This window comes from Heterodontus francisci, chromosome 10 (assembly GCF_036365525.1).
Source record: "Heterodontus francisci isolate sHetFra1 chromosome 10, sHetFra1.hap1, whole genome shotgun sequence".
In the NCBI taxonomy this organism is placed as follows: domain Eukaryota; kingdom Metazoa; phylum Chordata; class Chondrichthyes; order Heterodontiformes; family Heterodontidae; genus Heterodontus; species Heterodontus francisci.
In genome coordinates this window covers 100,467,326-100,482,481 of record NC_090380.1, presented here as the reverse complement: position 1 = coordinate 100,482,481, position 15,156 = coordinate 100,467,326, and the positions used below count along the sequence as shown (strand labels likewise).

General features: G+C 43.8%; 1 protein-coding gene across 2 annotated transcripts in view; it reads right to left on the bottom strand.

Annotated features, from left to right (window-relative positions):
• The window catches only part of LOC137374258 (lebercilin-like protein), an 85,471-nt gene extending 78,913 nt beyond the window's left edge, over positions 1–6,558 (bottom strand). For both annotated transcript variants that reach the window (XM_068040046.1, XM_068040047.1), the window contains exons 1-2: positions 6,179–6,558; positions 636–1,168 (exon numbers count right to left, since the gene is read on the bottom strand). In XM_068040046.1, the coding sequence (XP_067896147.1) occupies positions 636–1,168; positions 6,179–6,458 (813 nt within the window). In that variant the 5' untranslated portion in view covers positions 6,459–6,558. The remainder of the gene's footprint in view (positions 1–635; positions 1,169–6,178) is intronic.
• Positions 6,559–15,156: the final 8,598 nt, after the last annotated feature.

The following is a 15,156-nucleotide window of genomic DNA, read 5'->3' as shown; positions in this document are numbered from 1 at the left end:
CAGTTACCTACGCTGGTAGTGGGCGCCAGGTGAGTTCAGCTTTGTTGAAGAGAAATGAGCTTTTTAAATATTTAAGCACTACGTACTGCTTAAAGACAAAAAAAGGTCACCAAGATACAAGTTCACCCAGCTATTAGGAGGGTAGGTGGGGGAGGGCGGAAGGGGGCGGGTCCATGATTACTAATCCACTTGAAACCAAATCCATTTCAACCAAGAAAGTCTGAGAACCACTGGGATAAGGTACAGGCAGCAGAGTTTTGGATGAATTGATGTTTAGGGAGGTTGGAGGAAGGCTGGGCAGGACAGTCTAATTTGGTGGTCTCAAGGAATGGAGGAGGGTTTCAGCAGTAATGGGCTTAGGTAGGTGAGAGGTGGGTGGTGTTACAGAGTGGGAGTGTTATGGAGAGGATATGCATTGGCAGTTGAGCTTGCATTCGAATAGTTAATAAGGTTACAAACAGTCGGCCATGTTTGCTGACAATGATATTTCACCCAGTGTCGCACTGTACTGGCAACATAGGGAAGTGGCAGGCGTAATTCGACACCACTTAAGGCACGGTTTAAATTTCAGGCCTCCAGCATTCACATTTTGTCCCCTTTTTATTTCTGACAATCAATTAATATTAACAGCTCACCTGCATCTTTTGCTGATCCAGCTCGAGTTTTTTTGAGAGATTTGTAAGCTTCCAGGTCAGATCGTCCCGTTCTGCCAAGTTCTTCTTGTCACAGAGCACCTTTAGCTTCTGCAGAGAATTCCTTGTTTTCCACAGCTCCGACTCTGCCTCTTTCAGTTGCTTTGACACGCTCCGGTCTTGCTCCTTTGACTTGCGCAGCATTTCTTTCAACATTTGTACCTCACTCTCGTGTCTGACTAATAGCTGGGGTAGGTTGTTCTGCTCATTCTCGAACTTCACCAGTGCCTTCATGTGTCGGTACTGAAGCTGCCTGAGCAGTCTGTTTTCCAGCCTGGCATTTTCCAGTTCCCTTTGAAGGTCACACACCTCATTCTTCAATTCTTTAGTTTTGTGCAGTCTGGCTGACAATAGGTGGCGAGTCATCAGATCAAAATCTTGCCCACCAGTGTTCGTTTTGGTAAGGTTCTGTGATTTATCCTTAAATGCGGATTGGTTCAAACGTTGCAGCATTTTAAATGGTGGTTTTCTTTGTGCTAGGGAGGGAAAGACAAGGAGAAAGAAGGCCCTGTAATTATGTTGTCTGCAATAAATGATACAAAATATAAAGGTACATCTACATAAAAGGGACATTAGTCTCTGGATTCATCTCCATGCAGGTATCAGTACTGCTTGATCCTGTTTAACCTATGGATTTGTACCTTCTATTCAAATAGTTTTCCTGCAGGAAAGAGGTTCAGGGAAAAGGAAATCCCAGAGAGAGCATGCTCAATGCAAAGTACTCCCCAGCTGTAACATCTAAAGCAAGGAATGGGTCGGGTATACGCTATCTGAAACAAGATATAATTGTTTTACCTCCCATATTTTTCTGTTGGTGTTTACACCTGTTGCCATGGGAACCATTGCTCTGGAATAATCTGAAGCCCAGTCTAGAAGTGTCCAAAACAGAAAAGGCTGCCTTCAGCTGTTTTCTGCCAGCGAAGCTGTGTCCAAAATACCTATTCCCATGTAAGTGATTGAAGCAGCTCCAGGGCACGTACAGGCTGCTCCCATTGGTCCCTGAAGCAGTGGTGGATGCGAGCAGACACTTAGAAAAGCACCATGCCAGGGAAATAAACAACCAAAATAAAGATATCTCCTTTCAGGTCACAGCTGTCCACTTTCCAGAAGGGTTCACTAATGATCAAGAGCAGGTATTTTGCTGTTTTTTTTTCATCCTGAACTAAGATTGCTGAGATTAATCGTAATGCCACAACTAGGGTTACCACATTATGATAAGAACTAACATAATTAAAGAAGAAAAGCTAGCTATAGATAAGTAGAATGTTTAACTGAAACTTTAATAATTAAAGGGTTCAAGTCAGGCAATTGAAGTGCTGCCTGTAAAGCTGCAGAAGAGGCCACAGCCCAGGAGCAGATAGGTTTCCTCCTGCTTGGAGTAGAGATCGCAAGGGATGGTTGGGGATGGTACAACATGGATTGGAGGGTTGGTGGAAGGGGGTGTGTGATCACGGGGCCTAGAGAGAGATCGGGGGCAGAGATGAGGGGGGAAGGTGATGGAGGGGGAGCAGTGATCACGAGGGGTCAGAGATCGCGGCGGGTGGTGCAGTGATTATGGCAGGGGGTCGGATCGCGGAGGGTGGTCCAATTGTGGGGTGGGTCCAATCTCTGTGGGGTGTCCCTGATTACTGTGGAGAGGGAGGGGGTGCCTGATCATGTGGAGTGAGGAACAGGTTTGCTTGGGGGTTCCCTTGGAAACTCCTAACTCTTCCATACAGCAGTCATCGAGTCAGAGACTCATTTACGGCACAGAAGGAGGCCATTCAGCCCATCGAGTCCATGCCAGCTCTCCAGGAAACTATCCAGTCAATCCCACTCCCCCGTTTGATCCCCATAGCCCTGCAAGTCTATTTCCTTCAAGTGACTATCCAATTTCCTTTTGAAATCATTGATTGTCTCCGCTTCCATCACCCTTGGGGGCAGCGAGTTCCAGGTCATAAACCACTCACAGCGTAAAAAAGTTTTTCCTCATGTCGAGGCATAGAGTCATAGAGTTATACAGCACAGAAACAGGCCCTTTAGCCCATGGTATCTGTGCCGAACATCAAGCACCTAAAAATTCTAATCCCATTTTCCAGCACCTGGCCTGTAGCCTTGTATGCTTCAAGTGCTCATCTAAATACTTCTTAAAAGTTGTGAGGGTCTCTGCCTCTACCACCCCTTCAGGCAGTGTGTTCCAGATTCTAACCATCCTCTGGGTGAAAAAATGTTTCCTCAAATCCCCTCTAAACCTCCTGCACCTTACCTTACATCTATGCCCCCTGGTTATTGACCCCTCCGCTAAGGGAAAAAGTTTCTTCTTATCAATGCCCCTCATAATTTTGTATACCTCAATCAGGTTCCCCCTCAGCCTTCTCTGCTCTAAGGAAAACAACCCTAGCCTTTTCAGTCTCTCTTCATAGCTGAAATGCTCCAACCCAGGCAACATCCTGGTGAATCTCCTCTGCACCCTCTCCAGTGCAGTCACATCCTTCCTATAGTGTGGTGCCCAGAACTGTACACAATAATATTCCTTGCCTCTTTTTAGCTGCCAGGTTTCCCGGCCGGCTAGCATTAAAGTTGCAACAGAGATCAAATCTGAGCCATGCCGTCTCAGCAAGATATTTAAATGAGAAACCCACATGCTGGGAGCAGGTTTTTCTTCCTCTGTCCCACCCTCTGTTAACACCAGAAGTGGGTGGGTTTGAGGCAGGTTGCGTTGCGTTCGGATTTCAGATTTTTTACATTTTAATAACCCACCTGACCCAAACCCACCTATTTTTCAGGGCTAAAAATCACCCCTCTTGTGTCTAGAACATCCAATTGCATTTGTAAGTGTATACAGTCTAAATCACACCTGCATCTGATTTTCTCAAATATCATATTCATAAAACAGCAGCAATTCACAGTTCAGCAGTATGCACCCTAACAACTAACAAGCAGCACCTTTAAAAAGAAATTACCATTTAATTAACCCTAGGATGTATTTCATAGCAATTTGCTTTTAACTGAGCTCAGGTTATGCCTATTCAAAGCAATTTGACTTTGTGACCTTAAAGGGACAGACTAGATAAACACAGCATCAGTTTAGCAACAAAGCAATACATTGTGTGTTAAATGGTATAATCTTTGTCACCTTTATAAATAGTGTATCCTCTGACTTACCATAAGCAATGTCATGGGAGACCCACCGGTATATAAAATAATAGTTATCCATGATATTTCTGAGTAAACTGCTGCAGATTAAATTTGAAGTAATTACATCACAATTTTCATTTTTCAATGATGATGTAATTGGGTATAAACTGCTTGGCCAATGCCTGGTGTGAAACACACCACTGCAAAAAAAAGGAAACAAAACTCCCCCATCAGTTCCACAGTGTGCAGCTTATAGCAAGTAATGAATGCAGAGGAGTGACTAATGGGTAATTAATGGCTTCTTGAGGTTATAATCTAAATAAACCTAGCTTCTGAGGTTTATGGCATTTTTATCATTCACCTCTGAGGTTGCTGTTATGTTAATCACTCCACAGAATCCATTATTAATGCTATATATAATTTTGCAATTTTCCCCCCAATCTTCCCTTTTCCTAAAGACACTGACTCATATTCTATACTGTTTCACTCTCTGGTACCTCAAAAGGCCATTCTTTTTAACCTCTCTTCCTTTCCTGAAGACCCTTACACCTGCTTAGGTGAGATCCATGGGCACCAGTGGCCATCTGGCATTTCAAGCCTTCATGTACATACTATTTGACAATGTTGAACATTACAAACAGGCCTGCTCTCATTTGAAGGTCACATCTGACCACTTTCCAGAAGGGGTCACTAATGATCAAGAGTACAAATTTGGCTGTTTTATCCATCTCTAGTTTAGGGTTGCTGACATTAATTGTAATGCCACAACTGGGGTTACCACATTACAATAAGAACTAACACAATTAACAGAAGCAAAGTCAGTTATAGATAAATAGAATGGTTAACTGAGACTTTAATGGTAAAAAAAAAGTTAAAGTCAGACAATTGCAGTCCTGTTTTGGACACAGAGGCTCCAATTGTTGCTGAATGAGAGGTAATGAACAGAGAAACATTGGAAAAATATGAGATGAGGCCTAATGTCTGTACTGCAGAATTAGACAAAACTGTTTTCTACCATTTTTCAGACAAAGAGAATAGCACAAGGTGCTCTGGTTACACCATATCCTGTGACCAAAAGTATATGTTTTGTAGAAGAGGTATGAAGGTGCATGTATTCTTGTGACCTCCAGGCAGCTTGAATTAAAGAGATCAGAGATCAAGACATTGACTACTCTGCCAAAAGTTTGTCTGCTTGCAAGTATGTATACGTGCATCAATCATAGTAAGCAAGCCAAGTGATACATCAAAATTAGACAAGGCAGAGGCTAAATTTTGCATTTCTTAATTAAGTATTAAAGTTGCTGAAACTTGATGTTTAGTCCGACTAATTCAGAAGATGAAGCAGAACCAAAATCTTAAATATATGTGTTCTCATGTCTTATGTATCTTCCTCCAGGAGTCATTGGATTGTAATCATGAATGAAAACTCTTGCAATTTCGTACTCCCTGTCCCACTACCCCAACTTCCTTCCTGGAAATCTTGAGACGCTGAGGCCAAGCATAGTGTTCCTCCCACTTCCCAATTTTCAATTAACTCAGTGCAGACCCAGGATTGAATGTTTGACCTATTTTGTCTGTATGGCTCAGGACCACATCAAGCAATACATTATCTTTCTTACTAATTTCATGCAGAATCATACTGGCAGTGATAACCTTTTCATTATTTATTTAGAGATACAGCACTGAAACAGGCCCTTCAGCCCACCGAGTCTGTGCTGACCGTCAACCACCCATTTATACTAATCCTACACTAATCCCATATTCCTACCACATCCCCACCTTCCCTATATTCCCCTACCACCTACCTATATTTACAATGGCCAATTTACCTATCAACCTGCAAGTCTTTGGCTGTGGGAGGAAACCGGAGCACCCGGCGAAAACCCACGCGGTCACAGGAAGAACTTGCAAACTCCGCACAGGCAGTACCCAGAATTGAACCCGGGTCACTGGAGCTGTGAGGCTGTGGTGCTAACCACTGCGCCACTGTGCCGCCCTAATGTGCACAGGTTGAGTACACTGCAACTGCATGCTTCCAACTGCCTTACCTGACTGTTTTACACAGCCATCCTGTGGTATAGTGAATGATATGGATGGGACCAGCTGGGTTAGAAATGTGCTGGAACAGCCAACCGCCTGTTTATTTTTTTCATCTCCCTCTCTGTTTGGCCTACTTTGGCACCTGTTCTGCTGATCTAAGCCAAAATCAGGAACTCACATTTGGGAAATCTCTGGTGCTGTCGCTCCAATTTGTTAAAATGCCACATCGCTGTTCCCCCATCGCCAGCATGTTTTTAAAAAAAAATCTCCTGGGGATATCATTTCTAGTGCAAGTAATATTACTTAACAACTGGGAAAAAGTAGCTTACCTCTTTTCTGATTGCCTCGGTTGTTGTTTTTCTTAATACTTTCTTTCTCTATTGCCTGGTGTTTGCTTTTGACACTCTCTTTGAATGACTCTGCAATACTGCTGTGATCTTCAAAATCCTCAGAGTACTCTGTGCATGCACTGTTTCTTTGACACTTGTTGCTCCTGGTGCTGTTCTTTGACTTGTTACTTGAAACGTTGCTGCTTGAAGTCGAGTCTCCCCCACGTCTTCTTGGAGAATGGTCTGAGAGACTGTCCTGCAAACTCTTTTCACTGGCCATGATCAGGAATATAACTTCTTTGCATCTTTGTAAGTCCAAATGTGTTCACATTGGCCAAGTGATCACTGTTAAACCTCCAATAATGGGTGTTGTTCTGAAAGGTATCATGTGCAGCTTCTGTAGATATAAAAAGATAAACTGCAAATGTCGGAGATCTGATTTAAAAGTAGAAAATACTAGATAAACTGCAAATGTCGGAGATCTGATTTAAAAGTAGAAAATACTAGAAAAACATAGTAGGTCAGTCAGAAACTGAAAGAGAAAAATAAGTTAGACTATCTCAGAATTTTGACTACAATTCTCTGCTGCATAGTTCAGCATTTTCGGTTGTGATTTCTATAACTCACTCATTTTATTTATTTATTCATTCATATTTTCATAGAATGATACAGCAGAGGCCATTCAGCCCATCATGCCTGTGTTGGCTCTTTTAATTCCATGTGCTTTAATTTTGCAAATTATGTCATTATGTGGTCTATCGAAGTTATTTATCTCATTTCTTCATCTCTCCTTTCTGAGCCACATATAGGCCTTGCCCAAAAACACAGATGGACACAGCTAGAAAGGTAGCATTAGCTCAGGCCTCAGATACTGCTAATACATGATCAGCTTCTGAAAGGCACATGAGAATGACCTGAGGAGATTGTCTGACTCACCTTTCTTGTGGTGAAAAGCTCGTCCTTAATTCAACTCCTTCCCACAATAAAACAGCTGAGATTGATGGATAAGCCTGCAGGGAGCCATAGGTGCAAGCCCATTCTCTACTGCAGAATATTGTTGTTCCGAGGCACTGAGCCATTGCATCACTCGGACATTTTCTGCTGTTTTTTAATGATGTACTTTTAATCCTAATTATTTTCTCCCTCTTTTGGACCTTAATCCATTTCCCAAATTCAATGATCTTGCTCACAGGCCTCTGCCAATTTTATTAAAAGAGGCAAAGAAGGGATTACCCTCTGATTTTTTTCTCTTTCGTATTAATGGTGTAGTTTCCTCTCATGGTGTAGCAGTGATCAGGGATTGAGTGAGTAAGGAATCATTCATGTATGTCCATGCAATGTCTGTCTATTAGCAAAGCTTATTGGTGCTCAAACGTACTGCACCATTTAATTTGTATTATTTTATTAATTTGTAAAGAAATTGTTTACATCTCTCATAGTATTGCTCATGGATAGTTATTGAATAAGTACATAGAAATTGCAACACAGAAACTGATCATTCGGCCCAACCAATTCATGTCGGCATTTATCCTCCACATGGACAAATACTGCTAATCACATTTACTCGTCCTGTTTCCTTTTCTTCAATCCAATCCAGTCTTGAATGTTGACATAGGGCAGGATTTTTAGGCCCTGATGAGGGTAAGTGATGAGAAGGGTGGGTGTGAAAATTCGCCCCATCGACCTGTGTGCCAGTTTGGCAGCTCCATCCTGCCCCCAGGCCATTTTCCTGGAGGCGGGATTGGAGTCAGCAGGGCTAACCGCCTGCAAGTGGCGGGTAGCCAATTAAAGGCCTATTAAAGGTCTATTGTCGGCGACTAGGCCAGCTGCTTGGAGGTGACCTTCCGGTGGCTGTCCATGTGCCAGTGCTCTAGGCAGGCTTTGAGGCCTTCCCCGCCTGCTTGGTCTCAGCTGTGGCTGCAGACCACCCTGTGATGATAGTCTGGCTGCTAATTTCATTTTTTATTCTGAAAGTTTAAACAAGTTGGAGAGAGGGAGCCTCAAAATGGAGGCACCCTCTCTCTCCCTTACCTGAACTGCAGGCCTCATCTCCTTCTGAGTTGCAGGGCCTCCTATTAGCCATCCAACGCCGAGTGCCCACCTGCTGACCTTAATTGGACAGCGAGCCTGTCCTCTGGCCACTAATTAGCCAATTCAGGGAAAATCACTGCTGGATGACTGTTTCCCAAACAGCGCAGGGTTGCAACCCCCATTTGACCCCAGTGTCGGGGTCCCAACCCAAAAGCCAAAATCGTGCCCATAGTTTCTGCTGTAACCACTAACCCTGGAAGTGAAATCCACAGTCTCACAACTGTATGAAGAAATTTCTCCTGCCATCTATTTTAAACCTATTACATTTAAATAGTATGTTTTGCCCCTAATTTTTGACCCCTCAAGTGCTGTTAACAGTCTACTGTCATCTACCCTTTCCATCTGTCCCATCCTTTCATAATTTTAAACACTTCTATTATATAGCCTCATCATCAGCATTGTTCTAACGAAAGAAAGATCGACATTTTCATGTCTTTCTTCATGTTTCAATGTCTTTTCTGATGCATACTGTAGTTTGGCTTTAAGATCCAGATGATCATATACCCACCTCTATTGTCATTCACTAAACAGTCACCGATTATAGGCCAAGATGCTCATTAAATAGAGTAATGGGTTGTATGTTACAGGTGATTGTAAAGGTAACTGCTAACATTCAAGTTGAAGGCCTGCAGTAGTTGGAGAGGCCAGTGGCCCAACAGCAGAGCTGCCTTGAATGAGGCTAGCTTGAATATTTATTTCCATGATAAAAAGTGAAGTGAACTCAAAGAGACATCTTTATCTTGTTTTTACTCTTACGAGGACTGAATTAATTTTTAGGATAGTGTTGTTGTCCTAGCTGCAGTCCCACTGCATTAGAGAAAGCCAGTTGGTCATGTAAAGCTTGAGGGGGCACCACTCCTCAAGCATGGGGCAAGGTGAGGAGGCAGGCCTCCATAATGGAGTACCATAGCCAGCAGGGGGAATTGAACTGCGCTGTTGATGTCTTTCTGCTAGCTGTCTAGCCAACTGAGCTAACCGACCTCCCCCTCTCGATATGTAGGATACATAGTGGGATAGATTAGAAACTTCTATGGTAACAGCATCTTTATTATCTTCTGATTGGGGAGAATACTTCTGGTGGAATGTGATGCGGAAATGTAAGAAATGGGAGAAAGGTTTTCCAAAATATGATCGCTAAATAGCAAAGCTGGAAAATTACACATTATAAATAAAAAGAAAACACAGAGAAGTAGAAATTGGTTATGGGCTGTTTTTGGGTTCTATAACCAATGGCGTACAGACAGCACGCACACCAACAGGGAGGTCTGAGGTTCATCCAAAATTGAGCCTTTGGTTTCAACTTCAATAATTTGAGCGAGCTGCTGGCACTTTTTGTGTCTACTGAGGCAACTTTCCCTACTCAAGCGGAGTCTTGTTTTGCTTGCCTGATCATCAGCAATCCGTGGGTACGTTTGGGGGCAGAGAAAGTGGCAATGAAAGGGGAAGAGTGAAATAAAAACAAGAAATGCTGGAAACACTCAGCAGGTCCGGCAGCATCCGTGGAGAGAGAAGCAGAGTTAACGTTTCAGGTCAGTGACCCTTCTTCAGAACTAGCAAATATTAGAAATGTAAAAGGTTATAAGCAAGTAAAGCGGGGGTGGGGCAAGAGATGACAAAGGAGAAGGTGTAAATAGGACATGGTCACAGAATAGCTGACCAGAAAGTCGTGGAGCAAAGGCAAACAATATGTCAATGGTGTGTTGAAAGACAAAGCATTAGTACAGATAGGGTGTTAACAGACTGAAAATTGAACAGCTACAATGATGGCCCCCTCCCCCATTTTACTTTTATTTTTAGTTATTTTTTTCTTTTTCCTTTTTTAATTTTTTTTTTCTGTGTTTATTTTATTTTATTTCATCTTAGTTTGTTCAGTTTGCTTACCCACTTTTTTTTCATGTTTGTACTTGCGGCTGTTCAATTTTCAGTCCGTTAACACCCTATCTGTACTAATGCTTTGTCTTTCAACACACCATTGACATATTGTTTGCCTTTGCTCCACGACCTTCTGGTCAGCTATTCTGTGACCTTGTCCTATTTACACCTTCTCCTTTGTTATCTCTTGCCCCACCCCCGCTTTACTTGCTTATAACCTTTCACATTTCTAATATTTGCCAGTTCTGAAGAAGGGTCACTGACCCGAAACATTAACTCTGCTTCTCTCTCCACAGATGCTGCCAGACCTGCTGAGTGTTTCCAGCATTTCTTGTTTTTATTTCAGATTTCCAGCATCCGCAGTATTTTGCTTTTATTAAAGGGGAAGAGTGATGTGTCCTCGGGTGTCCTGGAAGCCAGCAGAAGCAGGAGTGCATCTCTACATCAAACTTTTTTTTTTAAATATTTATTTTGTTGGCAGCCACTTCTTAATTGCAGCTGTCGCTAAGATTCCTGGGTTCAACCAGGGCCCAATTAAAAATAAGTTTCCTGATCAAACCTGGTAGAATTTATTACGTGGGTCGCACTGTTTACACTTAATATCAGGCTGTTCCCATGGGTTAGTGAGTAACTGGTGTAATACTTAGCCAGAATGGGCTGGATGTTATGATGGCAGCTGAAGTCCTGCTGCCCAGGCTGAAGGCAGGAAACGAGCCCACTTTGGCCAGTGGTGGGTCCCGGGCAGGCATATTCCCAGCGGAGGCCAATTAAATGGCCTTTGCTGGGGCTGCAGTCCCTATTAAGGATGGCGGCCTGCCCACAAAAGCTGACGGCTCAATCAGAGGGCCAGCAGCTCAGCAGCACGACCACTAGAAATGCCCATTGCTGGGGCTGCAGCCGCAGGATGAGGTTGTATCGATGGCCGTGCACCATCAATGACAGGTGAGTGGAGTCGGGGGACGCTGGGGCTAGGAAGGCAGGGCCCGGAAATTGGTGGGGTGGGGGGTGGCATCGCTGAGGGAAGGCGGCTATTGCTGCCGGAGGGCCCCTTTGTGGGCCATGGAACGCCTAAAAAAATGAGGGCCAACCCCACCCCCCAACTTCGCGCCGGAGCCCGCTGGGAGGATGCCAGTTTGCACTGGACAGTCTCCCCACACAGCAGGGGCCCCACTCCCGCTGCTGGCAAAATGCCTGTGGAGGCGGGAAGAAGCCCTTAATTGGCCACAAGTGGCTCAATTGGGCTCCCTGTGGGCTGCACATCTGCCAGCCTTCCCACCATTGACATGATGGTACGGCACTGGGAAGGCATCACCCCTCCTCCCCCGATTCCTTCCCATGCCATTTTGCCAGCCTTCTCACCACCCAGCATGTAACCAAGGTGCTGGTAAAATTCTGGCCATTTTCACAGATTTGATGCATCATCTGTGCTGAGTTTGTTGATCTGAGTTGATTTGGAATGCTGCATTTGGCCTGAATGTCCCTAGGGGAGGGAGGGGCAATATTAGGTCGGGTGCCCACTCCTCATCATTATCAAGTGACTCCTGATGTAAGAAGAACATTTGTGGAATCAGATCTGACACAACTGTCCGTTCCTGATAGTCTAATATGCTGCCCGACACTCCCTATCTATACCCACAGAATGGTACTTGGTTACGGTACAATCATTGTGCAAATATGTGCTCACACTTGCCTACCTTCAGGAGCAAAAACTGGAGGAAAAAAATAATGACTATTAATGGAGAACATATTGAAATATATGACCACCCTGCATAAGAATCATTGAATCATACAGCACAAAAGGAGGCCATTTGGCCCATCATGCTGGCTGTTTGAAAGAGCTATTCAGTTAGTCCTACTCCCCTCTCAATGATATCTCAAACTCCCTTTTGCAAGTTATTATTGAATCTGCTTCCCTCACCATTTCAAGCAATGTATTCCAGATTGTAACAGTTCACTGCATTAAAAAAATTGTCATTTTCACCCCTGGTGGTTCTGTCACCACAGATCTTAAATGGTGTCCTATGGTTAACTCTCCTACCTGTATAAACTTCCACACATCCAACATGAAATCGAGAGGACTTTGCTGAATATAATTATATGATGAATTAAAATATTAAAGGTTAAATGACACATTTGATATATCTTTTTGAAAAATGAAATCACTAAGATGAATGTTAAATATACTGGTAGTTTTTTTTTTGGGGGGGGGGGTGGGTTTCAGTGGATGCTCATTTCTGTTGATTGTTTTTGTTTGAATGTTGATGTCACCAGGAAAATGCCAGGTAGTGGAATGGACATCAGTCGTTGTAGAGCCCACCGTCCTTATCATTTTCAACATCTATTTCACTCCTTTACATTGTTGGACACTAAAACGTCTCCCCAACCAGTTATTATGTCACCAGCACTCATTCAAACAAAAACACTGCAAATAATAATCTATAGAAATGAAATTCACGTCCATTCTTTTTTGCCGTTTGATTTTTTTTCAATAAAGGATTTTCTGAAGACAAGGTTCCCTCGTTGAAGGGTTGTCAGAATAAGATTTGCAACAAACAACTCTGGGAAAATGCCCTGTCCAGGAAGCTGCTTACAAAGCAATACAACTTCAGGACAATGCAGTAGGATGTACTTTAGGGAGAAACATGGGGTCTTCAGTGGGGATGGTCCTCTGAGGGAAACTGATGGGATCCATCTCGTACCTTTAAATAGATGGAAGCCATTCATAAATATGACTTACCGATTTACGATTAGACGCTGCTGGAGGAAACACGAAACGTCTATAGGCCGCGCAGCATTTCCCTGTAAACCGGAATCGAAGGATGAGTTCCATTGGAATGTCACAACCTGCGCAACAATTGGTCCGCGGGAATCGAATGGATACAGTATCAAATATTTAGATCTATCACCCTGGAAACGGACGAAGCGACGCTCAATGCACATGCGCCTATTGTTGCCTCCAGGGAATTGTAGTTCTCTAGGTTTTTCCCCCCACACAAAAGGAGCAAAAGTAGACTTAGTGCAGGACTAGATACAGCAGGGCTATTGGTCTCTACTGTTCAAAGAAATAGGTTTTAAAGAGTGTCTTAAAGGAAGAGAGGTAGAAATGCAGAGAGGTTTAGGGAGGGAATTAGGGCCCAGGCAGCTGAAGGTGCAACCACCAATGGTGGGGCAATGGAAATCTGCGATTCATCAGAGGTCAGATTTGGAGGAACGGCAGAAATCTCGGAGGGTTGTTGGGCTGGAAGAGGTTTCAGGTATAGGGACGGAGGAGGCCACGGAACAAAAGGATTTGAATAAATGAATAGCAATCGTTATTGGAGGTGTTGGATCAGGAACCAATGTAGATCAGCGAACACAGGGGTGATGCGAACTTCCTTCCTTCCATTCTACTACCGATGGCAGAGGGATTAGCAAGTATTCTCTTACACTCTGGAAAGTACTTCCTAAACCCCTCTGAAACAGGACACTGACAATTCTACAGCTTTATTCACAATCGCTCTGGTAATGAAGCAGCCCATGCCGGCCTACAACAGGATGTGGACAGCATCCAGAATTAGGCTGACAAGTGACAAGCAAGGGCGTTGCGTAAATGCCAGACAATGACCATCTAATCAGACATCTAATTCCGACCTTCAATGGTATCTCCATCTCTGAGTCCCCCATCATCAACATCCTGCTTGGGGGGCTGTGGGGCGCTTACCACTGAACAGAAGCCTAACTAAACTAGCCATATGGACTATGTGGCTAAACAAGGAGGATAGGGACTGCATACTTTGTGATGGGTTACTTACCTTTTAACTCTGTAAGTGTCTTTCCCCCATCTACAATGTTCAACTCAAGATTGTGATTGACCATAAGAATTAGGAGCAGGACAAGGCCATTCAGCCCCTCGAGCATGCTCCACTATTCAATAAGATCATGGCTGATCTGATTGTGACCTTAACTCCACTTTTCTGTCTTCCCCCCCGCCCCCCCCCCCCCCACCATAACCCTTGACTCCCTTGCAGCTCAAAAATCTGTCTAACACAGCCTTGAATATATTAAATGACCCAGCCTCCACTGCTCTCTGGGGAAGTGAATTCCAAAGATTAATGAACCACCGACAGAAGAAATTCCTTCTCACTCCATCTTAAAAGGGAGAGCCCTTATTTTGAAACTGTGCCCCCTAGTTCTAGGATCCCCCACGAGGGAACATATCCTCTCAGATTCTACCCTGCCAAGCCCCCTCAGAATCTTATATGTTTCAATAAGATCACCTCTCATTCCTCTAAACTCCGATGAGTATAGGTCCAACTCCAACCTCCGATGAGTATAGGGACAACTCACCACTCATCTGGATTGATGAAGTCACAACAACACTCAATAATGTCAAGGCCTTTCAAGACAAAGCAGTCTGTTTAATTGACACACCTGCCTCTGACATCATTATCCAACCCCTCTATTACTGATGCATTGTGTCTGTGGTATCTGTTATCAACAGGATGCAGGGCAGCAGGTTGACAAGCTAACAGCAACATTTCTCAGACCCACAGCCTCTACTACTGAGAAGGACAGGAGCAGCAATATCATGGGAACAGCTTCCTCGCCATACCAAGTCACATACCATCATGACTTGGATATGTACCACTATTCCTTCATTGCCACTGGGTTGCTATCCTGGAATTTATTGCCCAATCATTGTGGAAACATCATTACCACAAGAAATGCAGTGCTTCATGGAGAAAGGCCATCATCACCTTCTTAGGGAAACTAGGGATGGAAAATAAATGGAGCCTTTCCTGTATTGGCCACAAAACAGGAACAAATGTTTGCTGCAGGCTCAATTTCTCCAACAAAGTCCTTGAACGCCCCTCTACATAAACACCAGCTGAACTGTACACATTTTATCCCAGATTAAGTCAGCAAAACTTTCACTCTGCATAGCACTGCGCTCCATCATTCTTTACGCAGAGGGTGGTGGGTACCTGGAACGCGTTGCCAGCGGAGGTGGTAGACGCGGGCACGATAGCGTCTTT